This window comes from Lampris incognitus, chromosome 3 (genome assembly GCF_029633865.1).
Source record: "Lampris incognitus isolate fLamInc1 chromosome 3, fLamInc1.hap2, whole genome shotgun sequence".
Taxonomy (NCBI): domain Eukaryota; kingdom Metazoa; phylum Chordata; class Actinopteri; order Lampriformes; family Lampridae; genus Lampris; species Lampris incognitus.
Window position 1 is genome coordinate 40,527,019 of NC_079213.1, and position 24,795 is coordinate 40,551,813.

General features: G+C 46.2%; 1 protein-coding gene across 1 annotated transcript in view; it reads left to right on the forward strand.

Moving 5' to 3' along the window:
- The window catches only part of LOC130109742 (prolactin-like), a 71,577-nt gene extending 47,038 nt beyond the window's left edge, over window positions 1–24,539 (forward strand). The window contains exons 6-7 of the mRNA XM_056276729.1: window positions 22,741–22,920; window positions 24,342–24,539. Coding sequence (XP_056132704.1) covers window positions 22,741–22,920; window positions 24,342–24,539 — 378 coding nt within the window. The remainder of the gene's footprint in view (window positions 1–22,740; window positions 22,921–24,341) is intronic.
- The last annotated feature ends 256 nt before the right edge of the window (window positions 24,540–24,795 follow it).

Consider the following 24,795-nt stretch of genomic DNA (forward strand, 5'->3'; position numbering starts at 1 on the left):
GTCCACCTTCCTTCAGAAGGAAAATTGTGACTTGGTGAGTTGCGTTTCAGGTGCTGATGCTGTTATTAAGCAGGTAGATGAGATGAGGGCTAACTCTGAGATGGAGTTCAGGCAGATTTTCCAAAAGACCTCTTCCCAAGCAGCCAAGTATGGGGTTGAATTTCGACCACGAAGAGGCATGGACTGCAATGAGGATCCATTGAAGGCCTGTGAAAATCACTACCGGCAAAAGCTTTTCATAATCATGCTTGACTTTTATTCATCACAGATGAAGGAACGCTTCAGCAAACACAGAAATGTGATCTCCAACCTCTGCTCCTTACTGCCATCTAAGGTCAGCATGCTGAACGACAGCTCAGCTCAAGCGCTCTCCAACCTGTATCCTGATGAAGTGTCACCGCATCTAGAAGTTGTAAAGTCAGAAATTGACACCTGGCGGGATAAATGGAAAGATGCAACTTATGTTCCACAAAATGCCATTGAGGCATTAAATGCCTGTAACAGTGAGTTGTTTCCAAGCATCTTCAAGCTTCTCCGCGTTTTGACCACGCTTCCTGTCACCAGTGCCCATGTCGAGAGAAGTTTTTCCCGTCTGGGGAGGATCAAGGACAAAATGCGCAGTACAATGACGGAAAGACGGCTTAATGGACTGGCATTGCTCTCGGAGCACAGAGACATTGTGGTGACGCCGGAAGAGGTACTGGACATCTTTTGCAGACAAAAAAGACGATTGGACCTGCTTTTATAAGGTAAGACCCACTTTTATTTATTAATGCATTGATGATTATCTATGGGCCATTAATACGTTAACATTTACCGTACGGTTGGGTATTAGGCTATAGTATACAGTGTGGGAATTTTATTTACCGGTAGCTTTCGGCAGCGTTGCCTGACCCCCCCCCCCAAAATATGTTTCTGGCTACGGGCCTGGGGTACTCCCGTCATGACCGGTAGTGTTTGAACGATGCTAGCAGCTTAGCAGCTAACGTACGCGATGGCCCTGTATAGTACAGATACAGGACTGCAGTTCAACGAAACGGCAGAAACCTTCGACCATTATGAAGAAAGGTGTCTGACTTTCTGTCTCTATGGAGGGATCCGACGACGACTTTATAGTTCAGTGTCTTTATTTCAACGGTGACGGTTACAATCATACAGTAGCTAGCTCCACAGTAATGACTCGTCTGAGTGCTAAACATAGACTGACGATTATGTGGTCCCCCTGCGTCCTCATGCGTCAGGCGGACCAATCAGCTTGCAGCTAACTTAACAGCCAATAGGAGTGCTTGTATCACATCCTTATAGCCAAACGGGCTATTATATTCTAGAGAATATTACAAAAGGCTTATGCAACTCTTGTCTGCTAACCAAACCGAGCAAGCTAGGAGAAGAGCCGTGTTTTTGTCCGTGGTTGGACCGAAGAATTTGGCCTTGCTAAATGTAACCCACACTTGGGATGCGCAATGCTTTAGGTTCGGGAGGAGCTAAGGGCAGAGTGTAATAACCACACACATAAATTAATCTGAACTGCACCTTTAGTGTGCTGGAAAATACAAATACAATGAAAATAATAAACTGGGCCCTTAAAATAAAGAAATAGTCCTGAAGTGTGATTATCTACAATTCAATGAGTCAATGACTAGTCAGAGTTAATTGTCAGTTAATTGTCAGAGTGCACTCTGGAGTTTTGCTCAAAGGATACCAGTCTGGGTGACTGGCACAACTTGCCACACTGGATGGTAAGTAGAGTTGTCCTGCAGAGGTTCAGATCCACTTCTTACTGCTACTCTGGTGGCTCGCTGTTGTAGGGTAATGTTATGCAGCCAACAGCTCCCCCTGGGGGCACTGATTGATGTATATGTAACCCTGTGGTTAAAGTATAGGCCTTAGATATATTACATTGCACTATTAGATAAGAGTTTGGCCTATGTTTGTTATTTTGTTAACCTTTTGAATATGAATATATTATACTGTTGATATTGTTCTGCAAAACAGTTGTTTACCAATGTGAAATGCATTTACTTTTATTGCTGAAAACTTACCATTGTTGTGATTGGTTGGCTGTGGAGAGAAAAACTTACATTGAATGTGATTGGTTGAGAGGGCAGCGGGGAACGTCAGCGCGAGCAGACTGAACGGGGAGAGAAAGTAGGTCACTCGTTCCTTGTGTGAGCAAAACGGAGCAGTTTGATGTCGAGTTGTTATATGCTATTTTGCGGTGAGAGAAATGTAATTGAAGTTTAGTGAACAGTGATGTGTGCGGGTGTCTGACCGAGACCCATCCCGGGAACTGTTTGTGTGGATTTGGGAGACAAACTGACTACTCGTCAGTCCCATATGTGGACCCAGCGACGTTACGGAGCGAGCTAGCCAGTCGGTGTTCGTTGCTAGCACAGCAAGACGCGCGAATGGACTGGATGCGGTAAGGGGCTTGCCCCACAGTGAGTCGGGCCGTCTTCTAGTTTAGCGAAGTAATGTTATCAGTACAGTGTAGTGGTGGGTTCATGCGACCATCGAGGAACGCAGAAGGAGTCGTCTGTTGCCGTGTTGGTCTGCCGAGGCGAGCGCACGGTTCGACCGTGAGATGGTGCTAACGGCTAACTAGCCAGTTAGCTAGGATGGCTGCCTGCCTGACGTTCGCTGCTGTGCTGCGGTGAGAAGCGTGAGACGAAGAGGAGCATTCTTTGTGAGTACAAGTTGGATGTGCGGGCTTCCAAGGGGAGCGAAGAGGGCTGTTTAGGGTCCCAACGTACCCGATAAAGAAACAGGCCTGCAACTGGGGGTTGACTTTCTTTTATCTTATTGCCGGCTTAGTTATAGGGTTATTGAGCTGTATGCTAATGTGTTAGTCTGATTAATTTGTGTATATCTGAATGCAGATGCTTGTTAGCCATTGAGGCTTATCACTTTCATTCATTCTAATAATTATTACTCATAATACATTTGTATATATAATTCTATGTACCTGTTTGAGTGTGGATTATTCATGTGTGTTTATTCCTGTGGTGTCTAGGCTATGGTAAGTGACATGTTGAGACAACCTTAAAGGGCTAGTCCACCATTTTAATATAAGTTACTCGGTGACACATTGAGGTGTCTAGACCATGTTAGATTGCCTTAAAGGGGTCATATGCCATACTTGAGCGCCTTAAAGGGGTAGTCAACCTTTTTAGTTGGAGTTACCAGATGACACTGTAAGACATTTAGAGACTTTAGAACATACTTTAAACACATAAAAAGCGAAGTTAACATACTTCAATAGTTTATTGGATACCGAGTTGTATAGAGAACTCAGGAGCGTTGTCCTTGACAGTTAAAAAGGATAGATAGCGCTACATATACTTGCCCTGTGTAACATGCCTCAATTGCGTTATGGGCACAGCCAGTGAATAGACGTCTCTAAGAGACACAGCCCGACTCTGTCTGTTATTTATATGCACCTACAATTGCAACATGGTGTCAGAAGCTGTATTGGAACCCAAAGTGAGTCTTACGTTGCCTGTTGCTTGAACAGCGTGCGTTTATTTGTTTTACTAAGCATAGCTAGAAGTTTCAGTTAGCCTGCTAGCATTAGCATCGAGCCAAGACGATGGCTTCCAATATTCCGCCGCCGGAGCCCATGAAGATGACTGGGGATCTTTACAGCAACTGGGCTAGCTTTCCATCAGAGTTTGAGGATTATTTGCTTGCGTCCGGGATCGACAAGGCAGAGAAGCCGGTGCAGGCAGCGACGCTCTGGAGGCTAATGGGGAAGGAATGCCTCCATGTTTACGTGCACAACCTGGGACTCACAGCGGAAGAGCAGAAAGACGCCGGAGCGATACTCGACAAACTGGGGGAATACTTCACACCTACCAAAAACGTCATCTTTGAGAGGTATGTTTTTTGCAACCTTAAACAAGAGGAAGGAGAACCTGTGGTTGCTTTTGTCACAAGACTGAGAGAAAAGCTGCCACATGTGAATATGGAGCTATAAGAGACGAGCTCATAAGGGACAGGCTTGTTCTTGGAACAACTGATGAGGGCGCCAGACGACGCATGCTAAGAGAAAAGGAGCTTAAGTTGGAGGGAGCTATTGACATTTGCCGTGCAGCAGAGGCGTTGGACAATAAGTTAAAATCCATGTCACTTAGCAGCTCTGTGCCTGGGGAGAGCATCAATGTAGCACATGGACAGCGACCAGGACGGAGACCTACCAGCAGGCCATCCAAGCCCACCAACACATCTGCACAGCCACAGAGAGGCACAGGTGAATGCAAGTACTGTGGCACACCGCACAGACGGGGGCGAGACCTGTGCCCCACATTTGGAAAGTCATGTCGCTTGTGTGGCACTGCCAATCACTTTGCCAAAGTATGCATGAAAAGAGGCCAGTAAGCGCATCAGTTGAACGCTGTGGATGACCCACAGCTAGGCGACCCGGAGGACAGCGACCGCGATGAGAGGGATGTGTACACGGCTGAGAGCATGGGGGCTGTGAACACTCAAAGGAAAAAGTGGTTTGTAAACCTGCCACTGCACAGAGGGGTCCAGAGGTGCCAGCTTGACTCTGGAGCCACCTGCAACGTGATGAGCTTGAAAGACAAGATGAGACTGGCGCCTAGAGCGCCTCTTCAGAAAAGTCTCACCAGGCTGAGACTCTACAACAGTGAGTGGATGAGCTCAATGGGCGCGTACAGCACACAGTGTGTCATCAGGGGCAAGACGCACAGACTGGACTTTGAGGTCGTGCGCACCAGCCAGAAGCCCTTGCTTTCAGGGGAGATATGTGAGAGACTTGGCTTGATACGCTTCACCATTCCCGAAGAGCTGAATAAAGTGGAGCACTGCAAGACAGGTGAGCTAACCAAAGGCTGTCTCATTAACACTTACAATGACGTGTTCACCAGCCCAGTCGAGTCACTGCCGGGTGATGTTCACTTCAGGTTGGATAGCACTGTGGCCCCTGTCCAGTGCGCACCAAGAAATGTCCCGGTGGCCCTCAAGGCAGCTGTTAAGGCGCAGCTGGACCAATATGAAAAGGATGGACACTTAACCACAGTCACTCAGCCCACAGACTGGATTAGCAATCTGGTCATAGTGAAGAAGTCGGACAAATTGAGGCTTTGCATCGACCCCAAGCCACTTAACCAAGCCCTGAAAAGGTCTCATTACCTCATGCCCACTTTAGATGACGTGCTGTACAAGCTGGCTAAGGCACGTATCTTCACCCTGGTGGATGCGCGCGACGCATTCCTGCAGTGTCGCCTGGATGAGGAGAGCAGCCTGATGACAATGTTCTGGATGCCGTGGGGTAGAAAGCAATGGCTGAAGCTCCCTTTCGGCATGTCAGTTGCACCAGAGCTGTACCAGAGGAAACAACATGAGCTGCTGGCCGGTTTGAAAGGAATTGAGCCCATAGCCGATGACTTCCTCATAGTCGGCTGTGGGGACACGGAGAAGGAGGCCATTCGCAACCGTGACGCAAACCTCATTGCTCTGATGGACAGATGCAGGGAAGTGAAGCTGAGGCTGAGCATAAAAAAGCTACAGTTTCGTGTGAGGGAGGTCCGCTTCCACGGCCACTTACTGTCGGCGGAGGGCCTCAAAGCTGATCCCGAGAAGGTCAGGGCAGCCCTGGACATGCCAAACCGCACGGATGCAAAAGGCGTTCAGCGGTGTGTCGACTTCGTTAACTATTTATCGAGGTTCATGCCCTGCTTGTCAGAGGTGTGTGAACCGCTGAGAAGGTTGCTGGACAAAGATGTGCTGTGGCACTGGTTGCCCAAACATGATGCTGCTATGAAGGAAATCAAGACGCTGGTCACGGCGGTGCCAGTACTACATTACTATGATGTCAGTAAGCCAGTCACCATACAGAGCGACTCCAGTCAGACCGGTTTGGGCTGCTGCTTGCTTCAGGGGGGACAGCCGGTCGCGTTCGCCTCCCGCGCGCTGAACCAGACGGAGCAAAACTACGCACAGATTGAGAAGGAGTGCCTGAGCATCGTATTCGCTTGTCAACGCTTCCACTACTACCTATATGGGAGGGGTGATGTGATTGCAGAGACCGACCACCGCCCGCTGGTGTCAATCTTCACTAAGCCCCTTCTCAGTGCACCAAAGCGCCTTCAAAGCATGCTCCTCACACTTCAGACCTACTGCCTCACGGTGATGTACAAGCCAGGCCCTGAAATGTACATAAGTGACACGCTCAGCAGAGCCACCACCCCGCCACAGAGAACGCATACTCAGTACAGACGTGAAATGGTCTGCAGCATGCAGCAGGTGCTGCAGTACGACACGGCAGCCATTCAGCAAGCAGACTATCTAAATGTCATCTGCCAACGCCTCGCACAGCTTCGAAAACACACAGAGGAGGATGTGTGTCTTCAAACACTCAAGTCGGTCGTGCTGGAGGGATGGCCAGAAAGCAAAGAGGAGAGCCCCATAGCCATCAGAGAATACTGGGCCATCAGAGATGAAATAAGTTTACAGGACGGTGTGCTTTTTAGGAGCCGGCGTGTCATCATTCTGAAAGCTATGCGTCCTGAGATGCTGAAACGGATCCACTACAACCACGTAGGGGGTGAGGCTTGTTATAGACAGGCCCGGGATACTCTCTACTGGCCAAATATGCAGGGGGAAATCAAAGACTATGTGCAGCAGTGCTCAGTGTGTAACGAGTATGCACACGAGCAACAGAAAGAGACTATGATGTCACACCCACTCCCCACACGTCCCTGGCAGCTGGTGAGCATGGACTTGTTCAGCTACGCAAGGCAGGACTTCCTGCTCATGATGGATCACTATTCGGACTTCTGGGAGATTGATCTACTCCCAGACCTGTCGGCAGAAACGACCATTCGAAGGTGCAAGGCGCAGTTTGCACGGTACGGTATCCCTGACCGGGTCATTTCTGACTGTGGAGGTCAGTTTGATTGTGGAGAGTTTCGGGCATTTGCGAGGGAGTGGGGCTTCAAACATGTCATGTCCTCCCCGAGACACCCAAAAGCTAACGGCAAAGCAGAATCTGCAGTGAAGATTGTGAAAGGCCTATGCAGAAAAGCAGACCGGGCCGACGAGGACCCCTGGAAGGCTTTTCTACACTGGAGAAACACGCCCACTGAGGGCATGCGCTGCAGCCCAGCACAACGGCTGATGTCACGGAGGCTGAGAACTCTTCTCCCTGTGGCCGACCAGCTGCTAGCACCTCAGGTCATCCCTTGGGTCACAGACAAGCTGAGGGTGAAGCATCAGGCAGCAAAGCTGACATATGACAGAACTGCCAGGGATCTGCCAGAGCTGAACGTCGGCCAGCCTGTCAGGATGAAACACTCCCGGGTGACAGGACAGGCTGATGGAGGAGAGGAGTATGCCTGCAGCAGGGGGGACCGCGGTCCTATCTCGTCAACGTGGAGGGGACCACGTACCGTCGCAACAGGGTTGATCTGCGACCAGCAGAGGGCGCCCCTCCACAGCCGTCAGCCCACACAGAACGGCCACCGGAGCAGCCTGTGGGCGCGGGTGCAGCTGAAGGGGCCATGTGATCAGAGGCAGCATGGAGGAAGTCGTCAGCAGCCCTATAATGTCTCCAAGGTCGTCAGCCCCGAGGTCGCCGCCATCTCCCCCACAGGCTGTGACCACACCATGCCGTGAGTTAGAGGGCTGGGCCTTCTCCCGGAGAGGGAGGTAGATTAAGCCTCCAGAAAGACTTGACCTCTAGGTCATACACTGTGCTGAGATTGACACACACACTCACACGCACACGCACACACACACACACACACACTGGACTGTGGACATTAAAAAAAAAAACGAAACAAAAACTGTGATGTTCACTTCTAATGTTCTTATTCAGTGGTTTTGTGGATGTTCTGATGCTGCCATTTTGTTGATATTGACTTGCTGTTCCTTCTTGATGCACTATTTCCATTGCACTATTTTAATATTGGGATATGAGCACTAATGTTCTAATGGCTAATACTATCCATTATATTATTTGGTATTGTATTCTACGAAAGGAAGGGAGATGTTGTAGGGTAATGTTATGCAGCCAACAGCTCCCCCTGGGGGCACTGATTGATGTATACTTGCCTTGTGTAACATGCCTCGGTTGCGTTATGGGCACAGCCGGTGAATACACGTTACTAAGAGACACAGCCCGACTCTGTCTGTTATTTATATGCACCTACACTTGCAACACCAACCGTTAGCTTTGTGGGGTAAAATCCTAGTGAATGTGCAAGGTGGGAAGCAGCATTTACAGCTGCCTTGCTAGTGGCCCGTGGTAAAGCACCAGCACTGATGGGGCGGGATTGGATTCGAGTGCTCAACTTAGATTGGTCAAAAGTGAGTCGCGTTGCCGCATCTGACCCAGTGGAGCAAGTGTGCTCAGAGCACAGAGCAGTTTTCAGCGCAGAGCTGGGCCGTGCAAAAGGCCTCACTGCATCCTTGTGTGTATCACCGGATGCTGTACCAACATTTAGCAAAGCGAGGCCAGCGCCTTATGCACTGCGTGAAGCCGTGGATAACAAGTTAACCGAACTCGAACAACAGGAATGATCTCTCCTGTGTAGCATAGTGAATGGGCTGCGCCGCTAGTGTGCATTCCGAAAAAAGATGGATCAGTGCGCATTTGCGGAGATTATAAGGTGACGGTAAATCAGTGGCTTGATGTAGATCAGTACCCACTTCCAAAACCGCAGGATTTATTCTCCACTTTAGCAGGTGGAAAGCATTTCACTAAACTTGACTTGACGCAGGTCTACACTCCGCTCGACATGGATGAGAAAAGTAAGCCGTTTCTCACCATCAATACACACAGAGGTCTCTATGTATGCAACCGCGCCCTCTATTTTCCAGCACACCATGGATGAGGTTTTACAAGGGCTTGATGGCGTGGTATGCTACTTAGACGATATTTTGATAACAGGAACAGATACCACCGCACATCTGCGCAATCTTAAGCAAGTGTTACAGAGACTGGAAGAACATGGGCTGAGGCTTAACAAAGAGAAATGTGCCTTCTTGCAGAACAGTGTGGCCTACCTCGGGCATGTCATTGATGCCGAGGGTGTGCGCCCAATTAAAGAGAAAACTGAGGCTATTGACAAAGCTCCTGTGCCGAAAAATGTGACATAATTGAGGTCGTACTTAGCCATGCTCAATTACTATGGCAAATGTATACCAAACCTGTCCAGCGAGATTAAGCCTATGACTGAGCTCCTACATAAAGATAAAGAGGGATTGGACAAGAAAATGTCAAGAGGCGTCTGAGCGTACTAAAGCACAGCTTGTAGCCGCGCCAGTGCTTACACATTATGATCCTAAACTGCCTGTAATTTTGGCATGTGATGCTTCGCCTTATGGCATAGGTGCTGTGATTTCACATCAGTTTCCAGACAACAGTGAGAAACCTATAGCCTACATGTCTAGGATGCTCACTAAAACAGAAGTCAACGTTTCTCAGATAGAGAAAGAAGCACTTAGTATCATCTTTGGGGTGACCAAGTTTGATGACTATGTGTATGGACGAAAGTTTACTCTGCTTACAGACCACAAACCACTCCTTAAGATACTAGGGCCCAAGACTGGAGTGCCTACATTGGCAGCAGCTAGGCTGCAGAGGTGGTCATTAATTTTAGCAGCATATCAGTATGACATACGTTACAAGCCATCCTTACAACATGCAAATGCGGATGCATTATCGGGTTTACCACTACAGACTCAAGAGGCAGACTCAGATTATAGTTCCGTGTTTAGGGTCTCATCCATGGATAAAGTGCCAGTGTCCTCATCACAGATTGCAAAAGAGACAAAGACGGATGCAGTACTACAGAGAGTGAAGCACTTCACATTGAATGGTTGGCCAAAGCATTTGAATGAAGATGAGTTAAGGCCATACTTCATAAGAAACACTGAACTGACTGTTGAATTTGACTGTGTGATGTGGGGTTTCTGGGTAATCATACCAGAGGTGTTAAGACCACAGATGTTATGTGAACTGCATGAAAATCACCAGGGAATGGTAAAGATGAAGGCATTAGTCCGTAGTCACTTTTGGTGGCCAAACCTTTATTCTGACATAGAGTCACTGGTAAACAGTTGCCCGACATGCCAGTTAAACAGACACCAACCTGCCACCGCTCCTGTTCACAATTGGAGCTGGCCTAACCGTCCTTGGCAGAGGTTACACATAGATTATGCTCAGAAGGGAAAGTTCAACTTCCTAGTGGTCACTGATAGCTATTCACGTTGGCCAGAAGTAGATTTGATGAGTAGCACTACATCTGGAAAGACCATAGAAGTTTTGAGGGGATACTTTGCCTCTTGGGGTCTTCCAGACGAACTTGTGTCTGATAATGGACCACAATGTGTATCTGCTGAGTTTGCAACATTCTTGAAAAACAATGGGGTGAAACACATTAAGAGTTCTCCTTACCACCCAGCTTCTAGCAGGAGGGGCCCTCAGATTTTGAGGTACCCCTACCCGAGTTAGAACAAAACACAACCATGTTTTTTCACATCCCATATGTGTGCCATTACTGAAATGGATGGTTGTGGAACTTTATTTTTGTGGGAAATAAGTTTTTTGGGCTATTCTTTAGACCTACCCTAATATCTGAAAAGAGCCAAATTAGGCCAGTCCGGATAAGGGTGAGGTGACAAAAAAGCCCATAATTTCTTAATGCTCACTCAAATTTGCATCAAATTTGCTGTGGTTTGACCCAAGTAACTGTCCAACAACACCAAAGAGTTAAAATGTAATTTTTCCAAAGGAATACTAGAATATTGTCCTGCAAACATGACTTTAGTGTAGGCGGAAATTGTTAGTCTAGCACGAGGGGCCCTCAGTCTTTGATGTACTGTACCCCTACCCAAGTTAGGACAAAACACAACAATGTTTTCTTTTTATCTTCAGGGTCTCCCATTCAAGAAATGCACAGTTGTAGAATTTTATTTTTGTGGGAAATTAGTGAAATCAACTGAAGAATTGATGCACCCCATAGAGCCAATAAAGATCTTTCTGGGGGTGCAAGGGTTACAATGCACAGTCTAGTTTTGCAAAGGAAGCTCAGATCCACCTATAGTTTTGTGTGAGAGTAGTCAGGTTTCTTGTGCATATGGATTACCTGAATTTATGTTGATAATTTGTTTTAATTATGTACTGTTGACCTCTAAACACAGTGATGAATAGGCGGAAATCATAAGTAAATTATTTTTCATGGCGAATAACACAAAACCTTTTAATTTGAACAAAATCAAAAGGTTTTGGAAGTCAGTATCCTTTTCATTTACCATAAGCTATCCCCTCCTGAGAGAGATATATTCATTGTTTGGTGTTAATTTGGGATATGCAATCCATATCACCCTCTAAAGTCAATAGGGTAATGAACAAAATCCAGCACCACAGTCCATTCACACTCTCAAACATGGATTGATTGTCTTTGGTGTGCCTCCTTGTTTTTTCCCTTGTTTGTTAAATTCCAACTGCCATTGTTAAACTGCCTCATTCAGAGGATTGTCAATGGTATGTGGCAGAAATAAGAAAAGAAAGAAGAAACCATCACTACCAGTCTAATGACAGATCAAGTAACACAAATGTCTGATTCATTTTTTATATTCTTAAATTGAGTATAACATGTTTTGTGTTGAAAAAATTATTATTATTTTAGCTAGCTTATCCAGCTTACTATTCCTTTGGCTAGCTAGCATACCACTGCACAGTGCTAATGGCAGTTATGCACAAAGCTAACTCTTGACAGTGTGTGTGTGTGTGTGTGTGTGTGTGTGTGTGTGTGTGTGTGTGTGTGTGTGTGTGTGTGTGTGTGTGTGTGTACATGTCTGTGCGTGTCTGTGTGGCAAATATGTTAACTGTGTTTTCCGTATTCACCAGCTGTGTCTGAGTCCAGCTGTGCACTTATGGAACCAACAGAGCCAGCCCAGTCAACAAGCCAAACACTGGCACTAAATGAAAAGCTATGCCTGATATATGGAGAAGCTCTGCGAGATGATAAAAAAAATCCATACATTAAGAACCCCAAATTGGAAGGACTAAAAGCAATATTGAAAATTGCCCAGGAACGAAATGACGAGGTTCACAAGAGACTCTCTCTCCACGCAAATGACCTACTCTCCTTCAAAGTGAAAGAGTCATACCACAAGTCATGCAGAGCAAATTACTCCAGCACAACCAACCTTACTTAGAATGCTGCGTTCAGAGCCTGAGGCTAACTTTGAACTTCATCTCAACTGCATGTCTGAAGCAATACCATGGTTCCAGGCTGCTGGCAGGATGAACTATGCAAAGTGTATGCCAGTGTACATAGCTGAGATGAAAGCTCTCGAAAAAAGCCAACCAGAATCCTACAGATTCCTGAGAGAGGGAGAGTTTGTTGTGCGGCGCTCAGACAACAGAAACTTCAACTGTGTGGCCACTGATCAAGCACTTGAACAAACTATCAACAGAGAAGGAAAGAGTCAAGGAGGCATTGTCGGCTTCACCCTACGAAAAGGAGCTCTGAAAAGATGGCTCATCACAAGACATGTCACCAGTGAGCACCGCAATGCAATGATAGAGCTTTGCGATGGAGACACACATACAGGTACACCAAAATCCCACAAAGAGCATGGAGCGGCTCGCAAGGACAGGGATAAGAGGGAAATAGCACAGATAATGGAGTTTGTACAAGACAGGCAGAACCCTTTTGATTTGGAGCATCACAAAAAGTGACAAAAGATCTCTCAAGCTTTCTGGAATATGGAGAAAAGGTAAATACAGCCTTCATAGAGGAACAACTAAAGAGTGAAAAACCAACAAGTTTCTGGAACCCAGAGAAAAGACACAAATTGGCAACATTCACTGATATGAAAACATGCATTGCAACCAGTAAATATACGAAGCTTCAAATGGATTCAGATGTGCTCTTCAGGAGACTCCTGGCCATATGAAAACAAAGAGACATGTCATTGGAAAATGTAATGTCTCACGAGTTGGCTGCCGTTCCACCCTCTCTCTCTTTTATGATGATGGAGAGATGAGGAAAACCACAAAAGCTGACCTAGCAAAGAAACTGGGGTCTGTAGTGGAGGTGATGCAAGAGCTGCCTGAGATCACAGCAAAATCAGCCTATATCATTGATGGCATGGCTCTGCGCTTAAGTCTTCCTGATTCAGCTTTCCTGACTTTTAGTGGCCTTGCTGAATGCATCCTCAAGAAGACCTTGTCTCTTCTAAAGAAGCAAGAGATAAAATGTGTCGTCATAGTCTTTGACAGATATGACAACCCACAGTCAATAAAGATCCTGGAGAGACAAAGGAGAGGAGCAACTGATGGGCCCACACATGTGATCACAGGTAACGCAAATGTTCCGAACTACAGAAGGTACCTGAGGAGCAGTGGAAACAAAACGGCACTGTGTATCTTTGTGAGCAATTACATCATCTCTACAGGCCCACAGAGGATCCAATCAGATGGCTCCATCATCCTGGCAGGTGGATTTGAGAAAGGAGAGGAGGTGAGGAGCATAAGCAGAGCAGGAGTCAGCACTCTCACATCACTTTACAGTGATCAGGAGGAGGCCGATACGAGAATGGTCTTACATGCCATACATCTTGCCGATTCATATTCTTCCATCATTGTGAGGTTTGGTGACACAGATGTAGAAGTACTGCTGGTGTATTATGCAAGCAAAGGCGTGTTTGGATCATCCCAAGTCTACATGCATGCAGGGCATGGAATGAGAGAGAGGTATGTCCCCATCAACACCATAGCAGACAAACTCGGAAAAGACATGTCCAGCTGTCTTCCAGCATGTCATGCGCTCACTGGCTGTGACACAACAAGCAGTTTGTATAGAATAGGCAAGACAACAGCATTCAGCAAACTCAAGACACATCTCAGTGAGCTCAAAGACATGGCTCATTTTGGAGTCTCTGGATGCTTGGAGGAGTCTTTGCCAGTAGCAAGAGGGTATGTGCTTCTCCTGTATGGGAAAAAGAAAAAAGAAAATGGAAGAATATGCAGTAACCTGGATGAACTTCGCTACATCATTGCGTCGACAACAGATGCAGCCTCTGGAAATCTACCACCAACAGAGGATGCATTCGAACAACATGTACAGAGAGCGATGTTCCAGACCGCAATATGGCGCCACAGTCACCTCCCCAAATCTATCCTATGGAGTCCAATCGGTAGAGGATGGACTGTCATTGATGGAGCCCTTAAACCCGTCCTCTTTAAGAAACCCCCGGCACCGACAGAGGTTAGAGACATTACACACTTATATTGCACTGATGCAAATTGTGGACAGACTGGAAAGTGCCAGTGCCTCTCTGTTGGCCTTCCCTGTACAGAGTTCTGTACTTGCTGTGCAGAATGTCAAAATGTATCCCCAGATGTGTCTGAAGAACCTGATATTTGACAATTCAATATCTAAAGCACACTTCACCCAGTCATGAAACTCGGGTTTGTAACAAGGAGTCACAAAGACACACACAGAGAGACAAGGGGAACAGCTGAACATAAGAAACTAACTCAACTGAACAATCATACACTAGATGGCGTGGAGAGAATACAAAGAACAAAACAATGAACCAAAAGGCTTCTAGTATCCAGGGGGGAGGAAATCGAATATACCAAACACCAATGAAGGAGCAAGCTAACACAATGGGGAATACTGAACTAGGGGAGAGGACAAATGGACAACCAACAAACAAAAGGAAACAAACAAAAACTTGTCAGTAAGACAAACCAGACTTACACACACAGGAAGACTGGAGCATTGTGGAACAAGGTACAGAAGCACAGATGAACCAGAGGGACTAAAATACTGGAGAAAGCTGGGGATCACAAAATGCATGGAGCAAAAAGGACCACGCAAAGACACACGGAAACATGGAAACTTCAAAAGGAGAACAATCAAGCAGTGAGGGGAAGAAGGCCACCCGGGCACGAGGAGAGTGGACGTCAGCTTAGGACACGGAGAATATGAGCTAGGGGCTGCTGGACTGAGGCACTGGGGAGATACTTTAGGGGCCACATCAGGCTGGAGAAGTAGCATTTGCTCCACACTCTTTCACACACACACACACACACACACACACACACACACACACACACACACACACACACACACACACACACTTAATTTTATCGGTTCTATTTTTGTATGGTATGTTCTTGTTCTTTGTTCTGATTTAAATTGATTATTTCAATAAAAGTTATTCTACCTACACCTTAGATCTTTGTTTGTAATTTAGTTAAGCTTTATTGGGTTGCTCACATTCTGACTGTTTGGTGTAGCCTACAGCACCGGGCCTTTCCCTCTCCAAATATGAGTATTTTGTAATCATCTAATTTGTTTGGTTCCAGAGAAGTAGTAGGTCTTAATTCACCTTGTTTGCAATAAAAAAACAAAATATATACCGACACAACCATTTGGTTTTAGTTCAATAGCACCCTAGGCCAACCAGTACCAGTATATCCCATGGGAATCTATGTTTTCCCAATGAATAAGAGAAAGGTTAAGGAGTGCTCTTGTCCTATCCACAAAAATGCAATTTCCGCCCAAGTTAAAGCTATGTTTATATGTGCTTATATCAGTATTTATTTATGTATAAATAAAGACATTACTCTCTGGTTATGTTGGGCAGATAACTGCTTCATACCACATCAAATCTGAGGAAATTATGAGTGAGCATTATGAAATTATGGGCTTTTTTGTCACCTTACCCCTATCCGGACTGGACTAATTTGGCTCTTTTTCAGATATTAGGGTAGGTCTAAAGAATAGCCCAAAAAACGTATTTCCCACAAAAATAAAGTTCCACAACCATCCATTTCATTAATGGGACACATATGGGATATGAAAAAACATGGTTGCGTTTTTTTCTAACTCGGGTAGGGGTATCTCGAAAACTAAAGCCCTTTTTGAGGACTTGCTGCTAGCCTAACAGTCTACTTCAGGGAAAACACCTGCAGGATTGTTTCTCAGACGTCAATTCAAAACCAGGTTGTCTCTCACCAAACCTAATTTCGCAGAGTCCATGCAACAGAGACAGGACAGTCAACAGTCCAAGCAAGCAGATAAGTTGGCACAAGTCAGACACTTCCTACCAAAACAGAAGGTGTTGGTTGGAAACCACAGGGGAGGGGAAGGTGTTAAATGGGTGCCTGGGTGCATTGTAAAGGCACTTGGTCCTGTCACATATCTTGTGAAAGTGTGTGGAAAGGTGCACAAGAGACATGTCAATCAAATGATCAATACTGAGACTGAGAACTGTAATGTGTCAGATGAATCTGATGATGAGCTGAGGGTTGTTCCACATGTATCACATGCATGTGTAGCAACGCCTGTAAACGTTCCAGAATCCACTGAGAGGGTTGTGCAGCAAGGATCCAGTGATACTGCTCCCTCCTCAGTTGCAGAGGGTGGCCAGAGGCCGCAGCGGCAGGTGAAGCCGCCTGATAGATTACATCTGTGAGAACCCAGGTGTTGTTATAACAATGTCATGTTGAAAAGATGTAAAAAATAAAATGAAATGTTGTTGTACTGTAAATGTACTGGGTTCAGATATCAGGGGAGGAGTGTAGTGTATGGAGATACACACGAAAACAACTGTTTTTATTTGCAGTAATATTTTATGTTTGACCTCTGACCTTCGATGTCTATTGGTTGTGTATGTTGTATAAATGTACGTGCGCCACTCGGGTGCGCCCCATTGGAAGAAGACAGAGCAGGAGGGTCACTCATGTGTTTTCCTGTCCGCTTAACGCAATCGTGTTGTAATGTTGCTACGGTCTAGCAAATAAAAGAGGAAGACCAAGATACACCTTGATCGTTGTATAGTTCAGTTATCTTGTAGATACACGACATGTATAGTTCAGATACTTCGGTTTCTTCCTGCACTCAAAAGTCACGTCTGCTTGCTGAATCGGAGCCTCCAAATGTATGAAATGATTATGTTTGTGGGCCCCGGGTGTTTCTTTGCCTCGTGCCCAAGCCTGCTGGGTCAGGCTCTGACACACTGACCCTAAATTAGATAAAACAAGTGAAGTGAATGAATATTTAATGATAAGAAACCTCTGCTTTGAAGATCCATCCTCCAAACCGCTTATCCTGCTCAGGATCGCGGGGGTACTGGAGCCTGTCCCAGCAGTCATTGGGAGGCAGGCGGGGAGACACCTTGGTAGTTGTAAATCTCCTGTATGTCTCCTGTGTACTAGAGCTGGTAGTTGTAAATCTCCTGTATGTCTCCTGTTTACTAGAGCTGGTAGTTGTAAATCTCCTCTATGTCTCTTGTGTACTAGAGCTGGTAGTTGTAAATATCTTAACCTCTCTTCGTGTGACGTCCCTTTCAGACCTGAGATTAGTTTAGTAGCTCTTCTCTGAACCTTCTCAGTTTTTGCCAGGCCCTCACAGGGCCGACGCATTCACACCTAGGGACAATTCAGTACGGCCGATTCACCTGACCTACATGTCTTTGGACTGTGTGAGGAAACCCACACAGACACGGGGAGAACATGCAAACTCCACACAGAGGATGACCCCCAAGGTTGGACTACCCCGGGGCTCGAACTCAGGACCTTCTTGCTGTGAGGTGATCGCGCTAACCACTGCACCACCATGCCGCCCTGCTGTGAAGATTCTGCATCCAAATATTGAATTTATGAAATTTAATGAACATTTTTCTGGCACAGGGTACAAGTCCTCTACACCAGACTCGACAAAATAAACAACCATACAAAAAATAACCACAATATAGTTATTAAAAATCACAATACTCTCACAAATACACAGTCACACAATACTCAATGATCACAACTCAACTTTATAATCGTATAAAAAGTCCTTTGTGTTGCGACTCACGAATGAAGACCAGAGACCAGTGTAGTGAAAGCCAAACGGACACAGAGTACCGAGAAACCCGAGGGCGATTTTAATGCAGGGAAATAAACAAACTGCCACAGAATAATAACAGGGGAATCTCAGGTGGGGGTGCTTTGACGATGTGCGTGCGCCTGGCTACCCAAGTCCGAATCCGTAGAGCGAGGGGTTGCCCGAGGAAGTCAAGTCCGAAGGGAGGGGTGCAGGGAGAGAGACGCGGAGGGAGATCGCTGGAGGAGGTCCGGGGAAACGTGACGGTCGCTGGGGGCGAGGAACGAGGGAGCCGTGTAAGTAGCGGAGGGAGGGTCTTGAGGGAAACCAAACAGCGAGACGAAAAACAGGAACACAGGAGTTAGACCCTGGTGAAGTAATACTTGGGGTAGTATTGGTCGAGGATCAATGACCACACAGGGTTATAGAACTCAGGTTTAATCGTGGCTCAGTAGGCAGACGTAATAACCAAACATGGTAGTGGTGTAACCATAATAACCGTCCGGGTAGTACATAACACCTAGTGTAGTTCCAGTGAATATACATGGCGTTATATCACTACATTCCCCCTGTTTAGTTTTCAATTGTTTCATTACACAGTGGTTGCCTTCTCTCTTTTTTTTAATTTTTTTTAGACAACACACTCAGAATTGTCCATCTCAAAAAACAATAAACATATTCAGAGCTCTCCTTTTGTGTGTGATTGTCTCTACTCATAGTCCTTGTAGTGAGCTGGTTTGGAAACAGCTCTTCCATATCTTGTGCGTACTGTCTTGTGTGTTTCACAGGTTTGGCTGGAAGAAGTTCCAGCTGCATGAATGTCCCGTTGAGGTTCTGTGAAGTGGGTTCTTGCGCTCCTCAGTGCATGGGGGTGGTGAATTTCCCGCAGGGGGCTCCTGCCACGTCTGAGTTTGTTCCCATTTGATGTTTGCACACTGTAGCTCCTTGGCTCATCGCACTTTTGTACGACGGTGGCTGGATACCAAGTCCCTTTTTCCTTGTTTAGGACAGATACGTGCTGTCCGGGACCGAGTGGAGGTAGTTCTCTGCCGCTGCTGCGGTCATGATGTTCCTTCATGTTTGCTGTTCTCTGCTCCAGGTGGAGTCGGTTTTCCTCCTTGCCTGGGTCCCCTCGACTCGGCAGCAGGGTGGTGACCGGCCTTCCGAAGATCAGTTCTACTGGTGATGGTAGTTTACTGTCGATGGGTGTTGCTCTGACCTGTAGTAAGGCCACTTGTATGTTACCTCCTTGTCTCATGGTTTTCTTCACAATGGATTTGATGTGTCGCACATGCCTCTCAATGAATCCATTGCTTTTTGGATAGTGGGGTGAGCTTGTCACGTGCCTGATTCCCCAGTCAGCCGTGAATTTCTGGAACGCGTGCCCTGTGTACTGGGGTCCATTATCTGTAAGTATCTCGTCAGGCCTTCCAAAAAGAGACATGTACATTTCCCATTTTTTTGTGCAACTGCCCGGCTGGACACAGGCATGGGCATTTCATCCACTAGAGGGAACTTAGAATATCTGTCCACAATCAGTAAATACTGATGTCCATCGATCTCGAATAGATCAGAAGCTAGGGATTGCCATGGTTTTGACGGTGTGTTGTGTGGGTTGAGAGGTTGCTTTGGATTTGCATCCTGATGTTCCACGCATATGCTACATGACCTGCAGACTCTTTCGATGTCATCGTTCATTCTGATCCAGTAGACACTTTCTCTCGCCAGTCGCTGTGTCTTTTCGATGCCCTGGTGTCCTACATGCAGCTGTTAGAGTATAGAATCAGTCATGGAGTCTGGGATGAGCACCTGTCTGTGTTGCATCAGTTGCAGTCTATGGATTCTGAAATTTACGTTCAACTTTAGCTGTTTTTCAAAGAAGTCCCATAGTTTGGCAGGCTTTTTCTTTTCATCATCAGTGAGACCACTGGCGTTCAGTCTTTTTAATCCTTCATCTCCGATTCCACGACATATTTTCCTAGCTTGTTTAGCTGCGCCATTTATTTCTTCATCTTCTAAATATAGAGTCATTTTCTGTTTATACAGTGAAATTGCCTCACCCAGGTCCGGGTCGGACCAATTCATCGTCGGTAGATGCGATGCCATGACGTCTCCTGTTACTAGCTAGCTAGTTAGCTTTGCGGCTAGCTCAGCTCCGGCGCACTCTTGCTTGAATGATGACAGAAATTATCCATGGACAATTTTATCAGTCTGTCTTCATTCTTCATAGAGAGTACTTTACCACTGCCACCATGAAGTAATACTTGGGGTAGTATTGGTAGAAGATCAATGACCACACCAGGTTATAGAACTCAGGTTTAATCGTGGCTCAGTAGGCAGACGTAATAACCATACATGGTAGTGGTGTAACCATAATAACAGTCCGGGTAGTACATAACACCTAGTCTAGTTCCAGTGGATATACATGGCGTTATATCACTACACCTGGGAGAAACAACACAACAGCGTGGGAATAGACACGAGAAAAGGGTTGCTAGGAGTCACTGGAATAGGCTTATCGGAGCTTTACCGCAGGGTTCAGTACGTCGCAGCCCAGAGAGGCGTTCTGGCAGGCTTCTTATTCTGGCAGGCTTCTTGTTCTGGGACACTTCTTGTTCTGGCAGGCTTCTTGTTCTGGCAGGCTTCTTGTTCTGAGAGGCTTCTTGTTCTGAGAGGCTTCTTGTTCTGAGAGGCTTCTTGTTCTGAGAGGCTTCTTGTTCTGGCAGGCTTCTTGTTCTGGGAGGTTTCTTCTGGCAGGCTTCTTGTAGAGGGCTGCCTGATTGCCGCAGGTGTGCCTGATGAATGATGGCAAACACCTGGTGCAGCGGAGCGCTCATCTCCTCAGAGCGCTAGCCGAGCGCTCGGATGTTTCCGGCGCGTCCGAGCAGGAGGAACGGCTCGGACGTGCCGGCGAGGCAGCTCGGGGTGGTGAAACCACAACACTTGGTTGACCAACATTTATCTAAACTATTTTTAAAAGAGTTAAGTGAAGGAGCTGCACCACATCCTCTGGACGTTCGTTCCATGCTATATGGCGTTATAGATGATTATAGAGCATTATAGATGCAAGCTTCATAGAAAGTGTTACCGAAGTTTTTTCTCTTTTCAGAGTGACACTTTAACGGGAATAGTTTTAAGGAGTTCCCTCTTAACTCATGCCTATTATTCCACAAATAGACAACAGGCTCAGCTGTGAAATCATATATTCTGTGTACAAGTTTATAGACTTCAATCGTGTCTCCTCTAAGTCTCCTGTGTACTAGAGCTGGTAGTTGTAAATCTCCTCTATGTCTCATGTGTACTAGAGCTGGTAGTTGTAAATCTCCTCTAAGTATCCTGTGTACTAGAGCTGGTAGTTGTAAATCTCCTCTATGTCTCCTGTGTGCTAGAGCTGGTAGTTGTAAATCTCCTCTATGTCTCCTGTGTACTAGAGCTGGTAGTTGTAAATCTCCTCTATGTCTCATGTGTACTAGAGCTGGTAGTTGTAAATCTCCTCTAAGTATCCTGTGTACTAGAGCTGGTAGTTGTAAATCTCCTCTATGTCTCCTGTGTGCTAGAGCTGGTAGTTGTAAATCTCCTCTATGTCTCCTGTGTACTAGAGCTGGTAGTTGTAAATCTCCTCTATGTCTCCTGTGTACTAGAGCTGGTAGTTGTAAATCTCCTCTATGTCTCCTGTGTACTAGAGCTGGTAGTTGTAAATCTCCTCTATGTCTCCTGTGTACTAGAGCTGGTAGTTGTAAATCTCCTCTATGTCTCCTGTGTACTAGAGCTGGTAGTTGTAAATCTCCTCTATGTCTCCTGTGTACTAGAGCTGGTAGTTGTAAATCTCCTCTATGTCTCCTGTGTACTAGAGCTGGTAGTTGTAAATCTCCTCTATGTCTCCTGTGTACTAGAGCTGGTAGTTGTAAATCTCCTCTATGTCTCCTGTGTACTAGAGCTGGTAGTTGTAAATATCTTAACCTCTCTTCATGTGACGTCTCTTTCAGACCTGAGATTAGTTTAGTAGCTCCTCTCTGAACCTTCTCAGTTTTTTCTATATATTTTACTTTATAAGGACACCAGACCGAGCTTGCAAATTCAAGATGAGATCCAGTAAGGTGCAGTGAGGTCCATGTCTGGTAGGCAGTGAACTATATTTATTTGTGCCAGGGAGAGGCACAATCAGACTCTACCTCAGCAGCCTGCATTCACCAATGCTGGCTTTGGGAGCAAGCCACCCTGAATAGGGCATGCCTTTTATTGATAAAACAACACGTTTTACATGATTTTTAAAAATTATTTTTTACAACAATCTTAACAAATTAGAGTTAATAAATATATAAATAAATAAATAATTTTTTGGGGGGTAACTATCATGATATTTCTTTTTTATTATTATTATTATTAGCCTGGGTGAGGCACTGCCTCCCCTGCCTCCCCTGGCCGCACATCACTGATGAGATCGCCCCAAGGATTTAGTATATAATGGTAAAACTATTCCCTTACCCACATTTAGAAAAGTTCTTCTAATTATCGCCAGCATAGAGTTTGCTATTTTATTTTTTCAGAAATGTGCGCGTGAAATTCAATTTAACTATTGACCACGACACCGACATCCTTTTCCTCTTCCAGCTGCTGAATCAGGAAGTCTCCAAGTCTCCAGTTCACCCAGCTGGCACTTGGTTTGGCAGTGTGTCAAGGTTTGCGTTGTTCCGGGTTCCGTTTCATAGTCACCTGCCACACAGTGGCTCGTGCTGTGGACGTCTGCTTGGAGATGGGCTGTATCAGTGTCCTTATTAATTATTCTACATATTTTTGTGTCGTTAGCAAAACGGCATGAATCAGATTGTATGAATTACTTAATCTGTGCCTTTCTCCCTCCCCCCCCTCCTCGCTGCAGAGAGAGGAGTTGACAGAGGTGATTGTAAAGTTGCTCGCGGCATGGTGGACGCCTCTGTGGCACTTCCACCAGAGCATGACCCACCGTGATGGATTTCAAAACTTCAGCTCCAATAAGGCCCTCGAAATCACCGACATGGTACATGAACTGCGCAAGGGCGTGGAGAAAGTGGCTGAGAGGGTAAGCAAGACACCTTCCACTGGGGGCGACATTCTTATTATTACCGTACACGTGTTGGACGGATACCAAGTCCTTCCCTGATAGCCATAAGCCTAATAGCATCGTAAAGGCTTGGAATATTCGTTCATCCAGTATTCTGTCATGACCGTGAGAAGAGGAAGAGGAAGAGGAAGGTCACTAAATGACATTGTCTTCTTTGTCTGTCTATATCTTTGTAAGAAAGAAAAACAGAGCGAAAGAAAGAAAAAGATAAAGGGTGAACAGCCATAAATGGAATCAGAGGGAAACAGTGAGGTGAGCTGTGTCTTTGCTGTCTGATTAACATTGATCCCAGATAGCAAACCTGCTGTAGCCTGGAACTGTCCCGGGCCCGGCCCTCTCATCCGGCCCACATACTGCGTGGAATGATGGCACTTGGGCGGTCCACTCCTGTTTGTCAGATCTGGGCCAGAACCAAGCCATAGCAATGCCACATATGCCACATATTCGCCAAAGGTGGCCATATTTGTTCTGTGATATTTGGGCCATATTCACCATTTACCACACGGGGCACTTCAGGGTCATATCCAGATTACATGTTGCCCAGAGCACCGCATCTTTGCCAAAAAAGGCCCACATGTGATTTGGCATATTTGGGCCATATTTGCTATTATACATGTGGGCCACTTCAGGCTCACATCCATTTTGTCAGGGCCAGAAGAAGGCCACCAGTGCTGCATCACTGCTTGGAGTGGCCCACATCCAGATGCTGTCTGGAATGTTTCCAGACAACGTGTTCACCAAAATCATTTCATAAATTGTTGTAGAATTTAACTTTTCTTATGTCTCCTAATTATTTTGGGGGAAGAGGGGATGGCACGGTGGCCCAGTAGTTAGCATGGTCACCTCACAGCAAGAAGGTCCTGGGTTCGAGCCCCGGGGTAGTTCAACCTTGGGGGTCGTCCCGGATCATCCTCTGTGTGGAGTTTGCATGTTCTCCCGTGTCTGTGTGTGTTTCCTCCGGGTGTTCTGGTTTCCTCCCACAGTCCAAAGACATGTAGGTCAGGTGACTTGGCTGTACTAAATTGTCCCTAGGTGTGAATGTGTGTGTGTGTGTGTGTGTGTGTGTGTGTGTGTGTGTGTGTGTGTGTGTGTGTGTGTGTGTGTGTGTGTGTGTGTGTGTGTGTGTGTGTGTGAGCCCTGTGATGGACTGGCGGTCTGTCCAGTGTGTCTCCCCACCTGCTGCCCAATGACTGCTGGGATAGGCTCTGGCATCCCCGCGACCCTAAGAGCAGGATAAGCGGTTAAGATCCACCCAATGGATGGGTGGATCTGTATTAGGATCCCCTTTTAGTCAGGAATATGGTAGGTGGTGTCTTCCAGGGTCTCTTTTCTAGAGACTTGTTTAACACTGTCCAGAATATGTTTTCCTTCTCTCTAAGATGCAACACCTGGGGATTATCAGTAACTCTGTCAATCGCCTGGAGTCTCCTGAAGCCCCAGTCCCATCATCTGATGCTAGTGACTGGCACCGGATGAGCGACTTTGACCTCCTCTACTGCTTCCGCCGGGACTCCAACAAGGTGCAAAACTACCTGAAGATCCTCAAGTGTCGCACGGTTGCAGAGCATGCATGCTGAACGCAGTGGGCTCACATCCATGTTGAGTAACCATGTTAGACAGAAGCTGACATGTGGATGATGCATAAGGCATGATAACCTGGAGTGGTATTCTGACTGTCTTTATCTCAGTGATAATTTTTTCCTCTCATATCGTTGATGGCTTGTAATACAAACTGAAAGACTTTGAGTTCCTTCAGTTCGTGCCTGATCAAATTAGGAAGGTTTGCATTTGATTACATCATCATGTTTAGGAGTCCTGTTTGATTACATCATC